This window comes from Tinamus guttatus, unplaced genomic scaffold, assembly GCF_059628265.1.
Source record: "Tinamus guttatus ecotype Peru unplaced genomic scaffold, ASM5962826v1 Tinamus_guttatus_pri_ptg000480l, whole genome shotgun sequence".
Taxonomy (NCBI): domain Eukaryota; kingdom Metazoa; phylum Chordata; class Aves; order Tinamiformes; family Tinamidae; genus Tinamus; species Tinamus guttatus.
Window position 1 is genome coordinate 18,663 of NW_028289014.1, and position 16,904 is coordinate 35,566.

Below are 16,904 nucleotides of genomic sequence, written 5' to 3' on the forward strand. Positions count from 1 at the left end.
ATTAGAAGAAGCAAAAATTGGCAGAATTCAAACCTTGCCATCACTCATTATATTTTCTCCTGACTACTTAATATTAAAATACTTCGCAGATTCTAGCTGCATACTAATACTGATATTAAACTGTTACTACTAAAATGATATGAATGATACAATAAATGCCTGCAAAGAACTATTTTATTCATACTCTTCCAAATGCCTTATTGTAACAGCTCACAGTAGGGGGATGTGTCTCAGAGGAGCTGCCTGGTCCGTCTGATGGGAGTAGCAGAGCGATTAGGTCCCCGCGTGCTGCTCTTCAGGAGGCTGCCCCAGCTGCAGCGCGGGGCAGCAAGGGCCCAGCGGGCGCCTGGCTGCTTTCCTCGGCCGTGCTCTGCTCGGCACCCGCGTTCCCCGCTCCTGCCTATGGAGCTCGGGGTAACTAAAGCAGAGCTCTGGCTCGCTGGCAAGTTTTACTAAGCCCGCTGCACCCAGCGCCCAGCCCCTGCTCCTCTGCACCCGCCGTTCACTCGGGATTGCTCTAGCAGCCTTGCATCTGCTTTTAGACATTCTGGAAAAAGGCAAAATGCAACGGGAACGCTCCTACAGAAGCAGTATCTTCCCCTCCTTGACACTACAACTTTACTAAATTACTCCTTTGCCACCTGGAAATCTGTACCAAAACCCAACAGCTCTCCAGATTGTTCACTGTCCCTGGCAAGCAGTTCTCCACTTGGACTGGTTTCACGACAGCAGTGTTGGACTGCACATCTCCACACACTTGGTTTCTTTAAAGACCTGAGATGAAGTTACGGGGGGAAAAGAGGTTGGCTTGAAGCACTGAGCACAATCATGTTAGACTGAAGCTAATTGAAAACGGTTCTCTAACTGACAAACAAGAAAAATGCCACTAAAAGCACCAGAGAGATACGAAATCCCTGTACACTGCACCTCTAGCCATAGGAAATAATATTTTTTAGAAACTACCAAAAAAAAGTTTTCTTCATATTCCACATTTTGTTACATGAAAAAATAAGTAAATTATGAGTATGTACCTCAATCGGAGTCTGAGAACAGAGTAACAGGAGCTCAGTTTGTCCATTCCTAAGTTACCTGGTAAAATCCTGTATGGCTTTTAGTCTTTTACCTGCAAAGTGGATATAATATTCAAATTTATCTTAATATTAGCCTGAAATAAACCAAAAATAAAAACATAAAAAAACACCCACAACCTGAACTTCTGTGGAAACTTCCCCCCACTCTAAAAAAATTGGCTGTTCTAAAACAGAATCTTTCTTTAAATATTGCTCCATAGACTCAGGCAGGTCCTGCTTTCTGCATTTTTAAAGACCGTTCCCTACCGGTGTCTATTCAAGCGAACCAACTGGTTGGCTTTCACTAGTGGATGTGACTAGATACTTATGTGTGCAGGTGGTTGGGTGGCTGTGGCATTGCTTAAAGTGGCACCACCAGCAAGTTTTATTGAAACAACTACATTTGTTAATTCTAAGGTCTATTTACACATGATTGGAGCTTTGCGGGGGATTGTAATACACGCGGTTCTGAAATGCCCACCTTTTGTTCACTTTCTGATGATGCCAGTTCTATTTTGGGAATGTCTGGTTTGGGTATCTAAGGGGGGACACAAGGGAGATGGTTAAATTTGACAGCATTGATGTAGGTATGACTCTGGTATACAATTACTTTGTCTTCGCATCAAAAACTCGCTCTCCCTGTACACGTTATGAGCAGCCAGCCTCCACCACGGGAAGTGTCTTACCAACGACCTCGTGCTACTGCGGCCTCGGACAGGCAAGGACAGACTTGATGCTTCTACACGGGAAGGCTCATGAGCCAAGAGCGGCGTGCGAAACTTTGGTTTGAACCTGGCTCCTCGTCGCCTCTTCCCATTACAGAAGCGCAGGTGAGGAAATGCAGACGCTCGTTTCCCCAAGGATTTGAACTGTTCATCTTCCAGCCCCCAGAAGATGGGGGAGAAACCCTGCACCTTGCAGATGTTTTGCCCTGCAGAACCCAAACTAAGAGGAGCGTTGTACTCCCTGGGATCGCTTTGTCCATAGACTGATGACGTGGTGCTCTCTGGTGACTTGTTCTTCACTGTTAGGCCATTACTCAGATTCACACTCTTTGGTATGCCAGGACTAAACACTTGAATTGGTGGCAAATATTTGGCACTCTTGGGTTCACTTGCTTCTGTGTTTGTCAGGTCTAAATAGGCTTGATCATCAATCGGGTTAATACTGGACCCTATGCTTAGGCTAGTTCTATCAGTAAAAGAATCCACTCGTCCTTCATACCCTAGATCTGCAGGTGCTGAGCACTGGTGTTGCGGCCAGGGCCGTTTGCAGTCTCCGTGGTTTTCCTTATCTTCCCCATTGTCTTCTTGCCCACCTTGAAAAGAATTCTCTGTCCAGTCCGACTCCTCACTAACATTGACTGCTGCATTCATGTCCCTGAGAAATACCACAATGACAGTAATGTTGTCGCTGGAACCAGCGTCCCGAGCGGATGCCACTAATTTATGTGCTACCATGCTGCTGTCCCCATTATTCTCCTTTAAATGGTCAGCCACCACTTTCACCGCCTCATCAGGATTGACTGTGTCATAGAAGCCATCGCAGGCTAAAATGAGGTAGTCTTCAGAGCCATCTAGCACAGTGGAGGCAGAGTCTGCATCCCCACAGATATATGGCTTGTGCTCAGCATCCCCTGGGAAAGACAGAACACAAAGATATGCAAGACTTTGGCTTTGCAGTTGCAGCATCTGGGAGCCCTTTTATTAAAAAAACACAGAGCCACTTCCCCAGGCCAAAGACATTATTTGGAGCAGCCCCTCAAAATGGAGCAAAAAGATAGAGGTCATGCTTCACCATTCCATCGTCAGCTGTATTTCAATTTTTGATCAGTAGAAAGTCAAAGTTTCAATTAAAAGGAAAAACAACCATGAGGAAAGAATTAAAGCTTGTTCTTACCAATAGCTCTGGAGACTGACAGGCTCCCGTTCACCCTCCAGGCTCCAAACCAAACCACACAGCCACCAAGTGCCTCGATGCGCTTCTTCTCATCCTGAACAGCAAGGCAATACAAGAGTTGGACAGACCGCTCAGCGCTGCCACCGTGTTCTGAACACTTAAATATCTGGGGTTTACACAGCACAGCATCATGGGCCCTGCAAGCCCCATCAAATGAGAAAAGGCATTTGCACACAAATTCCTGATCTAATCCATGATGATCTGATCTGACCCAACCAGAATAATTAGAGTATGCTCGGCCACTCCAAGAGACAAGGACAAGCCAGTGCTCAGTGTCCAAGAGCCCTGTAGAAAGCTGACACGAGCCAACTTCAGTGGTAAATAGTACCCAGGTGTAGTTAAAACAGGCGGTTCTCACCTCTCTGTCCGGTTTGTGGGGTTTCATCAGCTCCACTGCTTGGCCTCTTCTCACCAGCATAACCTGGGAGTCCCCAAGCCAAGCCACGTGTAACATATTTCCTCGGATGAAAGTCACTACCCCAGTGGTTCCACAACGCAGACTCTGGAGGGAAGGGGGAGAGAAACACCTACAGTTTTAAATAAGCAAATAACTGTTCTAAAGCATTTTCCTACTTAACTCAAGATCAGAACATGCTGACACGCAGGCTGTATATGTATACAGGCTGTTCCAGGCAGCAGACAGGCAGCATTTTTCTTACAGTTATAACTGTTCAGTAACAGCCACTTAGCACTAGCCTCACTAACCGCAAGTCATTGATTTTGTCCTGTAATTTTCCTTGAACTGGAATCCCACTTTCAGATGCTGGGCTGTGCTTGTGAGCTGCTGTACTAGTGTTTTAGGTGGTTTTTACAATTTACAAATTAATATTTTGGAGGTCAGGCCCTCTTCCCTTCCTCCCCAGAGAGCTCGTTCACCTCTCTGGCTGCCTTCTGGACAAAGCGCTCGTCCGTCACGCGGAAGGCTCGGCACAGGGCCTCCGCCGGGTCCTGCTGAAACATCTCCTGATGGACCAGGTTCACGTGGAGATGGATGGAAGCGTAGATGGCAGCATCCACTCCCCCATGACCATCAAATACTGCAAAGTAAGCTTGCTCTTCTTGGTCCTGTCAAAGAAAACACATTGAGAAAATAAGTAAGATAGAAAGATATGTAAGCAATTAATTTTCTTCAAAACTTTTGAACTTGAGATTTCTAGTGTCCTCTGTGAATGTTCAGCATGTAGCATTAAACTGCACCGAAAAGTAGAACCTCCCCTGGAAAAACCAACTACTCAGGGCACCTTTGCTTGCATCAACAGGAGACACGCACTCAAATTCCCGCTTTTCTGCAGATGAATTCTACCTGCAAACTACAAAAAATGCCTGCAAGAATTACCCGTGTAGCTCTCTCAATGCTCCCTATGTCCTATTTGTTATCCTTCCATTACTCAACTCAAATAGAAAGTGCCATTCCCATCAAATTGTGCAGCAGTTTTTGTGACTGCAGAAGTCATGTAAAAGGGACATCCAATATGGTTTGCCTGAAGTCTACACCAAGATTGGAATCTCCTACTCATAAAATACTAGTGCAGTTAAAATACCAAGTCAGCTACTCTTTGCTTTCATTCTTTCTAAAATCTGATCCATATCATCTTAGATATCTATTTTTAAAATATCTCTATGCATCCTCTCAGCAGATCTCAGCAGGTAATTAAATGTGATTACATTCACAAATCAAGTACAGCAAAATCACTCATCTTCGATTTAATTTTCTCAGCTTCCCCTTAGCTGTTCAAACAGAGAAACAATGCTCCAGTACCAAGAGACATAACTTAGGTGCCTATTCATACATACAACACACCAACCCTCTGTCAGTGCCAAATCAACCTTGACAGCCATCTCAAAGACTAGAATATTTATACATTGTAATTTCTAAGTAATGGGCTCCAATACAAATTGGAAGGAAGAGAGGTGACAATTGACAGGCAAAGGAAACATCTGCCTCTCTGCATTAATGTGGTTTAAAGGCAAGAATTTGGGTAGAGCACAGAAAATGGCTATTAAACTAGCAGGATATAATAAGGAATCAATTATATAGCAATCTGATTCCAGTGGTAACATTCTTACCCTTCTCTTCTGTTTGTCATTCCTCAGTGCCCACAGTTTTATTCCCGAAGGAAGAACAAGCACGAGTGTTTGAACGATGGCCACATAAAGAAAGTAACAGACCTAAGTCTGGCCCTCGTTCCACCAGACTTCTACTGCTGCCAGCTGCTCCTGTGAACTTAGCCATCTTCTTTTTTTTTTTTTTTTTTTTTCCCCCCTGCCCCTCCCTTTCCTTACTCCTGCTTTGGCTTCTTCCTCTGAAGCAAAAGGGCAGAAGGGCAGTACAAACCCACCCCTGCAGGCAATAAACTGTAAGCTGAACCACTTCCTCATTTCCCTAGGCAACTCCCTTCTACAGCTGGACATCTTCATCCACACAGCGGATCCTGCCTTGCTTTATCACATGGTAACATAATGCGCCAGTTGCCTCTCCCTACAGCAGGGCTGCACTTGCTGTAGGATAGCAGATAAGTTCTTCAGCCACTGCATTAAGAACATACATCAGGATGGGGCAAATACAAACTTTGTTTAGCTAGATGGCATATCATCAGACATCTATCCTCTATAACCTACATAAAAACTGCATGCTATATTGCACCTATAGTCAGAGAATGCCAACTGAACTAACTTAAAACCAGGTTTGTCTCCTGCCAGTCAGTCCTTCTTAGACCCATCACAGGTACAGTTGTCATTTTCACAGAAAGTCTATCTTGCCTGAGAACAGCAAACTGCATTTATCTTCCATAAAAACTCTTTTTACCTCGAGGTTGAAGAGCATGTTGAAGTCTGGAATGCAGACGTGCTTGTCTTCCATCTTCCTGCGCATGTTTTTGATGGCATGGATGGATGTCTCGTAGTAGCGGTGGGGCTTCCACTGGAGTGGAAAGTCTTTCACCCAGTTACTGCAGATCTCATGGAGTTTGCTGAAAACTAAGCGGGCTAGCTTCACTGTCTCAATCTCTGGGGAGGACAAAAACACACAAAGAAAAGGCTAAGAGTACCTAAGTGATTAAGTGAGAGTTTTTTTCTCTTGCATACATTATAAAGGTGAAATAAAATCATTTTAGCCAAGCAATCGAGATGGATGGCAGCAGGGAAATTCCAGATTCTGAAACATGAGAAGAGGAGGACAAACTCACCATGAACAGCATTAATCAGTGAGCAGCTCATTGTCAATTTAACTCAAGTATTCCCCTGTGCCTTTGGGGAACTCATTTGCAGCTTCACTAAAAAATGAAAAGCAAGCATGTTACCCTCAGGATTTGATCCCCAGGATAGCTCCATAGCAAGTGGTGCAGCCAGACCACAAAAGCTCTGAGAGAGACTTCATCATGGAATATTGTGTCACATACAAAATGCACATGGAAACAATAATCCACTACAATGATGCAGTGTTTTTTAGACCAGTCTACCTGTTCATCACACTGCAAACACCTCACTCTTAAACTGAGGTACGAAAGTGGCAAATAAGATACGAAAATTAACAATGTTACTCTGAAAGTATTTCAGCACTCTCTGCATTTCAAGTGTGCACTTTCAGGTACCTTCTAAGTTTCTTGCTTTTATTTCCAGATTCCTGAAGTGACTGAGTGTCAAAGAAATCAGAATGAGCAAATGAGAAATCTATAGAGGTCTTAAGTTTAAGGAAATTCTGAATCATTACTCTTGAAAAACAATATTTTTAAAATGTGAAAACTCAGGCACTTGACAATCACTCTGAAGTTTAAGGAAGGAAAAGATTCCTAGGAATAGGTATTTAGCAGAGCTGGGAGTATAAGTGGTTCAAGTCTGGTCTGTAAGATCAGCCAGTAAGCATGAAAAGATACATGTATAATTAAAAGAAGTCCTAGCTCCTTAATCATACAGCTTTAAGAACAAGTGCTGGAAATCGGATAATTGGGTCATGTAACCAGCAGCACAGTGAGGTGAACCAATTCTCCTGCAATGCCTTTGCTGCTCTTATTAGCGCTCACAGAAATCTCTCTGCTGGATTATATATTTAGGAACAGAAAATACAAAGCCTGAAACATCTAAATTATATTTTCCAGAAGGGAACCCCACAGAATTCCTCCTCCATTTTTCCTAAGAAGCATATTTAAAAGGAAAAGGCATTCTAATAGGCATATTCCGAAGGGAAACGCATACATTTCCATGTCACGTGGCTGTTACGATTCAGAGCGTCACTCTGAAGGAAGAATGAAGTGAACCCATTCGTCGTGCTGAGATACTAAATAACCTTCCCCTGCAGGGAATATGCGTAGTGTCAGCATCATCAATAATTGTTGCTCAAGATTAAAACAGGAGAAAGGCCCGCAACAGTCAAACCACCCCCTCACAGCTGTAAATTACTCATCAATCGTTAATGCTGCAGCACTGAGCCAGAGCTGAGTCAGCTGTCACTGTGGTTGTGTCATGGAGAATTTCATTTCCCTCCTGCTGTTCCTTCAGTGCTGCTCTAAAATCCCCAGCACTGGAAGCAATGCTTAATTGTGCCACGGCTAGTGGGAAATCCAGTTTAGGCAGTATTGTTGCTGAAGATGGTTGACTTCTAGAGCAAAATTGGTGTGGGGAGGATACCAGTAACCGGCTGGATATTTTAGATATCTCCAGCAAATAACACAGCCCACCCTCCTTCAGAAGTACCTCTGCAAGCACAGTCCCCAGCTGAATACCTTCCTTGACTGAAAACACCCTTAACTCCTAACCCAACCTTTCAAAAACAAAATCAAAAGTCTTTCAGTTGTCTTTGAAGCTTCTACTTCTACCCCAACATACTGCATCTGGAGTCCCATATTTTTAGCTACTCTAGCTTGTATGCACATCAGTCTATGCTTGCTTCCTTGTATTACAAATTTAAATATCTTTAAATGGAAATTTCTGAAGGTTTTATTTTCTTTTCCTTCCCTTTTTTTTTTTTTTTTTGAACTCATTAAATATTCTGTGTGGAGGCTTAGTCAACATTTCCTTGGAGACTGTCAAATATTTATGTAAGTCTCAGAGATCTCAATTTGAAATTAATGAAGGCTGCTCAGCCAGAACAATGACAAATCTATTCTGTTTACCTGCTCAGCAGGAGGAGGCAGCAATACATACTGAAAGGGAGCCCAAAGCATGTTCTGCTTTCTCTTAGGTCTGCAAAGGCCTCTCAGAATACACTAGAACCTCCTTCTTTAAAGAGTCAGACTTACATCTTTTACGTATTTCCAGAATCTTTTTTTTTTTTTTTCCCTCCAAGAAGAGTCATGAACACAGTGCTTTAGTGATTATGTATTTTCCAGATGGAATGACAGAATTCATGTAAATACATTCAAGGAATATTGCTGTTCATCATAAAGAGCAACCCAAAGATTTGCAAGGCTGTTTAGCCAGCAGAATCCCCAAATGATTTAGGATGCATGGCTTTGTGCTGAATGATGGAAAAATCTTGTTAGCCAAGAGAAATAAATGGAGAAAAGAAAATTTCCTTTTAAGCACAAAACATCTTTATAAGGGATAACATTATCATCACTGATACTATTAAAAAGATTAAAAGCCCTGATAAAAACCTCTTATGACTGAAATTATTCAGAATTTAATTCTCTCTTCCCACCTACATTTGTCTTTGCTGTAAGGATGAAGGAGGACAACTGGTGTTTGTGGTCCTGCTGCTTGCTGGCATAGTTTAAAGTCCTTATAAAGGAAATCAGGGTCACCAGATACAGCCCTAGGCCTTATGGAAATGTACTTAAAAGAGTTACTTTCACCTGGTCTTAAGGAACAAAACTCATTAAAAAGACTTGAGAACAACGCAAAAAAAGTATTTTAAAATAACTATGAAACAGAATTCCATGGTAAAAGCTGGAACTAAACGAAGATTCAAAAATCAGAAAGCTTTGACTTTGAAAGAAATTAGCCATTAGATCTATCTAGATCAGTGGTGAATTTTCCAATGATCTTTATAGACTACAACAGGACATTCAATTTCAAAAGGAGCCATGTAAGCCACATAGCTAGCTGGTAGCAGAAACTAATTTGGGAACAATCTAGGTTCCCAAATTCAAAGGGTCAGAGTAGATGGATTTCTGCAGTCAATTTTGACCTTAAAATCTATGAATTATCTGCAAAATATACATATCATATGGTCTGGTATAGTGTGTAAATGAAAGATCCACACCACACAAAATTGCATGTTACTATGCACAGAGGTACTTACGTATGATCCCATCTGCATTGTCCACATGCTTTGGTAAGTAATGTACAGATAGATCACTCTGAAGGACTTCATCCGAAGTTGCTCTAGCTAAAGCAGCAGCCAAAAATGAAGGACAATTACTGAAAAACAAGAAAACAAAAAGAAAAGCATAAGAGGATATTTTCATCTGATTTAAGAAGGCAACTTGCAATTAGGGTAATACATAAAACTTTCCTATAAATAAATTTGAATATGAATTTTGTCGAAGACTTGCAAAATTTTGATTCTTATTTGTTAGATAATGCTGCAGTTCTGCATGCAGGACTTATCACGTGGATTTTAGTAGCCTCACTTCACTTTTTTTTCCTGTCTTTTAGGTTTTAATGCTCCATTTCGTATCCTTTCTGTGTTTTTTAAAACCAAGACTTGAACACACCTCCAGAGCTTATCATGCAATACTTGCCTAGCACATATTTTCTCCATGTAAATTATCCACTTATCTCAAATCTGTCCAGTTTCTTATGTTTTCTTTAGAAACCTGATTTGAAGTTTTAAGGCTAAAGAAGCCCTTGCTTTTCAAAGTTTCCAAATCCTGCCAAGGGACACTGAGGAAAGGTAATGTAAAGCCATGGAGGTACAAAGTTGTTGTGCATCAAGTTAAAAGTGAATTAAGCTCCCTTATGAATGATCTCTTTCAAAGTAAAGTGGCTTTAACACACTGTAGCTTAATTAAGCTTGATATCTCCTAAGATTAATTAATCTATAGCAAACCAAGGCCACCTTACATGTACATGTTGTCATTCAAGAGAAGCTTAATGTACTTTAATTTGTGCATAGCTTCATATTTTCTGTCTGTCTGCCTTAACTTAACACTGAGGTTAGCAAGGAGGTTACCAAGGCATGCCCAACCAGGCCCAGAATGGATGGACATCTATGCACAAAACCGCCCTTGTCAGACTTCATACTGAAGCCCGAGAAGCACGTGGTGAGAGTCATTTTTATTCACATTTGGTACGCTGCCCAGGACAGATAACTGCAGTCCTAGGCTGACCCGTGCACCGTCACTTCAGCAGCAAACACTGAATTCGGGAAAAAAACTTCAGTTAGATTTATAGTACTCAGTGTTTTATTGAAAAAGCCATTTTGCCACAATGTTTTCCAGATACTAAATAACAAATGCTGTTACAAACAGTAGGGTTATGCAACTGATTTAGAAAATGTACACAAAATAGGTCTTCCAACTTTCATTATTTACTCTTCAGTATATCTGTGAATTGCCTAAACACAGCAATAGGAATAAATACATCATCATGAGGCAAGTCCTGACCCTCACGGTTTTGCAGAAAGGCACTCGTTCTGCTCTTGCAGCGTCAGGAGGAATATTTCCTCACTCGTGCCAAAATCCGCTGTGTGAGCGCTGGCTGTTCCAGCACAACAGCAGACCTCTGATGCTATTTACAGACAGCAATACTTGGTGGCAAGAGTAAGGAGTAAGAACGTAACACATAGGGCCCTCCTTTACTTGTAGTGCACGTGGAAGGTGATTTCCTATCTAGTCTTCTCTGCCCCGATTTAGCTCACAAAGAACAGGTTTTCCTTTCTATTATTAGCTCCAATACTCCAGCGCAGTGGTGCTGGTTACTGTTGATGCTACATACAATTTCTGTGCTACAACAAAAGCAAGAGCTTGTTATACCTGGAATATAATAATTATGTCAACAGAGCTAGCAACTCTGTAAGATTTGCATTCTGGAGAAATGCATAGAGTTTTTGTTAATGTCCAACCCACTGGGCAAAGCAGGAACCTAAGAGTTAAGTCAAAACAGTAGTTAACAGAGCAGACACAGGACCTAAAAGGCACAGGAAAATATTCCCCAGCACCGGGAGCCTCTGTTCCTGGGGTAGGAAGGCCCCATCTGTGAAAACAAGGCACACCCTGTCATGAGCATTCACACTGGAAATTTTAGATTTTACTATTTTAACCTTAGTGACAGATCAGAAAATTGGAAGGTGCATTTACAGTGTAGGAAGCCAGAGCCCAGTCACCCAGCGCTATTTACATGTCTCTACAGACTACTTAGGCGATGCTAGCAGTTTTGCACAGGGTCTCTTTATCTAACCAAAGCATGTATTTCCATTACAATACTAAACCTACACAAAAAGCCAGTAAAGATGTTATTAGATAAATTAGAGGGTTTTAAGTACATCCTTCCTGATTCTTTGGCAGAGTGGGTGTGTTTTGAACACCCACAGTTGCAATGCAGCAATCCTGGGATAACTCGGCTAAGGTAATAAATCAAGCATAGAAGTGGGCAGTTTCCATCAGTTAAGGTTGAGGGGGAAAAAAAAAAAAGAAAAAAGCCTGAAGTGGGCTTAACTCAGCCCACATATTATTGTTACCAGCTTAACACACAACTCTTCTCTTGCTGATAGCATTAGAGTGATGAAGACTTTCCAAACATTTTCTCTCAGCTTTTCCTCTGTTTTCTAAACTCAATATAGGATTTCCCACTACAAAGAGAAGGCAGATTTAAAATTCTCATTACATTGACGTTCATCATGGGGGTTTCGGTGAGTTACCAGTTTTGATGGAAAAGACAGAGAAAATAAATCAGATGGAGGCTTTCCTTTTATGTCTGGCCATTCTTTGTCCTAATAATAACAGCTGCCTGCCAAAGAATTAATTGCCCTTGACATTTGTTCATCACAAAGCTTCTTATGCAGCCTTTACAGGACTGTGCAATGTAAGCAGTGAAGTGACCAGTTGCAGACAGATGACTTCCTGATTAGCATAACACAAAATTCATTTCTCTTGCTTCTCCCCTGAGAGGACTTTAGTTCAATTACTTTTACCTTTCGATAACAAGGGGTAGCAGACTGCACAGGAGTTTATCATTTCTTTTAAAGAGGATGAAGTTTTGAAGTCAAACTGCTGCCAGAACACTTATTTCATTACTGTTATACGAAGGAGAATGAAGAATTGCATCCAGTCGCTTTGTTTTTATCCCCAAAATGAACATGCAGGTAAGAACCTACAGCACCTTGCAAAACAACAAAGAGCCATGCTCAAAGGGTAAAATACTTTTGTACAAGTAGTTCTCTACTGTCCTCATATCATCTTTTACAAGAAACAAAGTGACAGACAGATTTGCAGGGACACAGGAGGTGTGTACTGTTCTGCAGCTGGCAGAAGGAAGAATTACCTGTTTGCTGGCTGAAAATAAATTCTGCCACATTCTAGAAGTTATTAGTCATTAAGTTGTGACAAATAGATATTGGGAGGGCATGATCTTGTTTAGCAGAATGCTGAGAGTTGGAATGTCTATTCATAGCCATGCCACTAATTCAGCAGTTGACCTTGGACAAGTCACTACATCGCTCAGTCCTTCAATTCCTCATCTACAAACAAGGGATGATAATGTCATTTCCTGGGGAAGGAGGAGAAGGCCTGTGGGAGGCTTAATGCAATGTTCACAAAAGACTTGAAGATTTCTAGATAAGAGCACAACCAAAGAGCAAAACAGCAGGATAGCGGCAGATGGTTTCAATCTATACCTGCTTTATGGAGCATTCATACTATTTCCTTGCTCCGTCTTGTCTGTTCTTGCATGATGCCAGATTCCAAGCAGAACACAAGGCAGACAAGAGCTCTAGACAGGCGGATCTCAACGGACGCATGCAGCTTATGTACGTCAGAACAACTGCTTGAAGTAAACATATTTTTAGAAAAGTGAAAGCTTCTCAAAGGGGAATAAACATGAGAGATCAAGTCTTAAAACTCAGTAACGCTTGTGTTCTTAGAGCACTAGAGCACCACTGTTGATTAAAAGTGTAGAAAAATGATGATACTGGCCCATTACTGCCACTGGCGAAACCACACAATTCAGTGTTATCAGTGGTTAGCAGACTTAGACTATCCTGGTTCAGTGTAATTGATGTGGCACCACTAACTCAAAAAAACGTAACATCACAACAGGAATATCACAAAACATGTAATGTTCCTATTATCTCAAGGGTCCCCTAACCACAGAACATGGTTGTTCAAGTTAGAGTGAAACATGATTTGAATAGAAATGCTGTTCAGGCTTCTGAAACACAAAACGAATCCACAAGAAAACAGTATAAAGCACTGGATACAGTCAAATACAGGAGTATAAGAGCAAGAATAAGACCTAAAAGGAGCTAGTGCAGCGCAGCCCCAAAAGAGCTATAATTCAGTGTGTTAGTAAAAGGCTTTACAGGGATGACAAGCTAACTGCAGCCCTCCAAAACACATCGCACTAGTGATGCGGCTTGATGAACACTCCCGTGTTAACGTGACCTGCTGTAAGTTCTCTTCAGAAAACAAGTTTTGTAAGAATTCGATAAAAAGAAATAACGCTCATTTTTCCCCAGCCTGTCCCAAGGCCTCATGAAATGTTTTCCAGACAGAGCTTCTGTAGCACAACCTAGAAGCTCTTCGAATGAGTCTTTAAACTCTGCATCATTGAAAGATCCCGTGTGGTGAACTGCAGCAACAAGCAGCAAGGAAATCATTTGGGCAGATCCTTTTGTGTTTACTCATCCCTCTTTGTGCTTCCGCGGCCGTCTGGGAGGACAGGACACCAACTAAGGATTTTCTGTTTCTCTTCTTTGAGTCAGACAGGATTCAGAGGAGGACTCAAAAAGGAATATTTTGTTTAGCAGACCTTATACCCTGAAACGATTACTCCTGCATCCTCTAATTATGCCAAGAAAATGTTCTTTCCAGCTCGTGTCACTGCAGGTTGCCCTCTCCATACTCACAATGTGCAGCTATCCTGGGTGCACATCAGTCTGCTCTCACCTACGCTGTTTTGTCACTTCTCACAGCTGGTGAAAATTTTGATGTTATTTAAAGGCTGGCCATGGTGGACAAATGGAGTGCGGCTTTCCTGACCCGCGGTGACACCCTGCACCAGATTTGAACCGCTTCACTGAGTTAGTTAAAAAAGAACGTTATATATAAATATACACACCTTTTAAAAAGATAGTGTAACCAAAGCTCCTTGAGAAGTCATTTGAGCTGGCAGTGTTGAGACAGTAAAGATGCTTGATAAATCTGTTTCAGGGAGCTGAAAATGTTCTACACCAGGAAGCTGCTATCTATAGGCTTTCCAGAGACAGCTGCCTGGTCAGATTCAAAATGAATCTGTCCTTGTGATGGTATTTGTAAGGAACACGCACACAGTACACAACCATTACAAGAAACACTCCATTTCTCATGTGCTCCCAGTGCCCATATTATATATAGACAGTGCAGACTTCTTTACAAGGTATTTAGCCTTTCACACTGTACTCACTGCAATACTCTAGAGATTACATCAAAGAATGATGAAGTTTATATGAATGTTATCCTGCAGGAAAGTATATCTTAACTAGAATTTAAAAAAAAAGAGAGATGCACTGCTCATTAGATAATATCTTTGACAAATGGATAGGTATGAACTGAAATAGGTATGAATGGAGAACTCAGGGAAATTGTGTTTGGTGGTGAGATGGGAAACATTTGTGAAAAGACAGAACAGAATCTGTTGGCACTGATTCCAGTAAGGGTTCAGGTGATATGCTCATCATCTGACATTTCTTTTGGTAGGATATGATAAGCAAGGAAGTAAAGAAAGAGCTGTGCTGTACGGCACATCAAACTGTCTAATTAAAAAGAAAAAAAAGTCGGGGCAGAGAGCCAGATTAAAATACTGGCACAATGCTGAAAAATAAATAAAGGACGCTCGTGAAAGCAGGTGTGCAAGAGCAAGCGTATAAATTCTTTTGTCTGACCGCTTGGAAGTCCCAGCTGCAAAGGGATATCCCAGCTCATTTCTGCAGTGAGCTGAAGTGGAAGGCAGCTGAAATCTCCAGCCTTCGGGCCCGGCCGCAGCTGGCACTAGATTTATCAATGGATGCCAAGCCTCAGCTCAGGCTGCTCGGCAGCTACGCTCACGCACACGCGCACACAGTCGTGCACACACGCGCACACGCTTCGGAATCCGTGTAGCTCGGAACTCGCAGCACACGGTCACAAGCCTCTCCCTCACTAGGAGTTAGGCCAAGCTGGAGCAGCGATGCTGCCGGAGCAGGGAGAGCGAGCGCCGGGCGCTGCCGCCGTGCTCTGCCCCTCGACTCTCCTCTCCAGCACCACCAGCCACCCCTGGCCCCGCCGGCTGTGGCACCATCTGCTCCCTGCCCGGAGCAGCCCGCGCGGGGCCGAGCAGACATGAGCTACGTGCGCTGGCCCCGCGGCGCGGCTGGACAAGCCACCAGGATAAGCGCTCCCGTCCCTGCCTTTACCGCGGAGCGGCCAGTCCTGCCCAGACTGCCATCAGTTTCCAGAAAACGCACAGGCATTGGGGGCTTTCAGACTGCAACTCATCTTTCAAACCTGACTAAAACGGGCCAGCAAGGCTACGTTTGTTCATGGTGGGGACTGGACAAATGAATGTACAATCACAAGAGTCCTGTTCCCTTGCAAAGCAGACTCTGAAATGAACTTTTCAGAATGCTATTATTAAAATTTTATCTTATGATACAGATCATTAGAGGAAGCCCTTGACTTTTAACATACCATCCTCAGCACACGAATTAGAGTGAGATCTCTAATCTCTGCGACAAGACAATGCCATGAAGGCTATTGTGTAAAAACGTCTAAAAATGAATGTTTTAAAATCATAGATGGTTATCAAAAATAGATGGTTAATGACTACAAACCTTAATTTAAAGATTTAAGATTTAATGTCTGATGATTATAGATGAGTCCCTCTGAAGGGATGACTACGCAAGAAAACCAAAGCACATAAAACAGCTCCTACCAAACTACTTATTTGAATAGATTACCTGCCTATTACCTTTGCACCCTATTTCTGCAATTCCTCTGACTCATTCTCACAATATGGCAGTTATGAGGTTAGGAGGTTTTTTTCAATCTCTGCAGAGCTGACGTTACCTGTGCATTAAAGCTGCCATTTAAAATAACAAGAGAGATCTACCACACCATGAAGAGCTCTTAAAAAGGAACAAGATGTATCGTTTCCGCTTTCAGCTCCTTGAAATTTCAAGAAGTGAAATCACCTAGAGGTGATTGCATTGTTCTTCACTACATCAAAGAGTTCAAAATACAAAGTCAGCTGTTGAAAACCATATTCTAGGACAGGAGAGCTTTAGAGACCTATTTTATCATCTGTTATGAAAAGAAACTAAGAATGTGAAGGAATGCAAAAACAGACTTTTTGTTATAGAAAGAAAGACCAGAATCCATGATTTTCAGCTGCAACACAGACTGTATCCATATACCAATCTCCTCCTCTCTAGACCAAAACTTTTCTGTCTGAGCAGCAAGGTTGTGAGGGATTAGACAGTCTTTGATCAAGTTTTATTTACAGTTACAGGATGCATTTTACATAACTATAGAAATATTGTTACAAAGTTACAAAAGTGTGGAGAGTCACATATTTGACTGGCATTTATTACAGTGCTTAGACCATTAGTGCTCAGCCATGCAGGAGTGATCTTATAGTCACATAAGCTATGTTTCTTCTATCATTAGACAAAATCAATTTGCTGGAATCACCCATAAATATGACTTTCAGCATTTTAGATGAAGTTAAACTGAGATAAAATGTCCTTCTGTTTTCTTTTGTTGC

General features: G+C 42.0%; 1 protein-coding gene across 1 annotated transcript in view; it reads right to left on the reverse strand.

Moving 5' to 3' along the window:
• Positions 1–659: 659 nt before the first annotated feature.
• LOC104570503 (protein phosphatase 1E) overlaps positions 660–16,904 on the reverse strand; it is a 51,745-nt gene continuing 35,500 nt past the window's right edge. Inside the window, exons 2-7 of the mRNA XM_088533062.1 lie at positions 9,268–9,386; positions 5,836–6,035; positions 3,906–4,094; positions 3,388–3,531; positions 2,970–3,063; positions 660–2,706 (exon numbers count right to left, since the gene is read on the reverse strand). Coding sequence (XP_088389188.1) covers positions 1,634–2,706; positions 2,970–3,063; positions 3,388–3,531; positions 3,906–4,094; positions 5,836–6,035; positions 9,268–9,386 — 1,819 coding nt within the window. The 3' untranslated portion in view covers positions 660–1,633. The remainder of the gene's footprint in view (positions 2,707–2,969; positions 3,064–3,387; positions 3,532–3,905; positions 4,095–5,835; positions 6,036–9,267; positions 9,387–16,904) is intronic.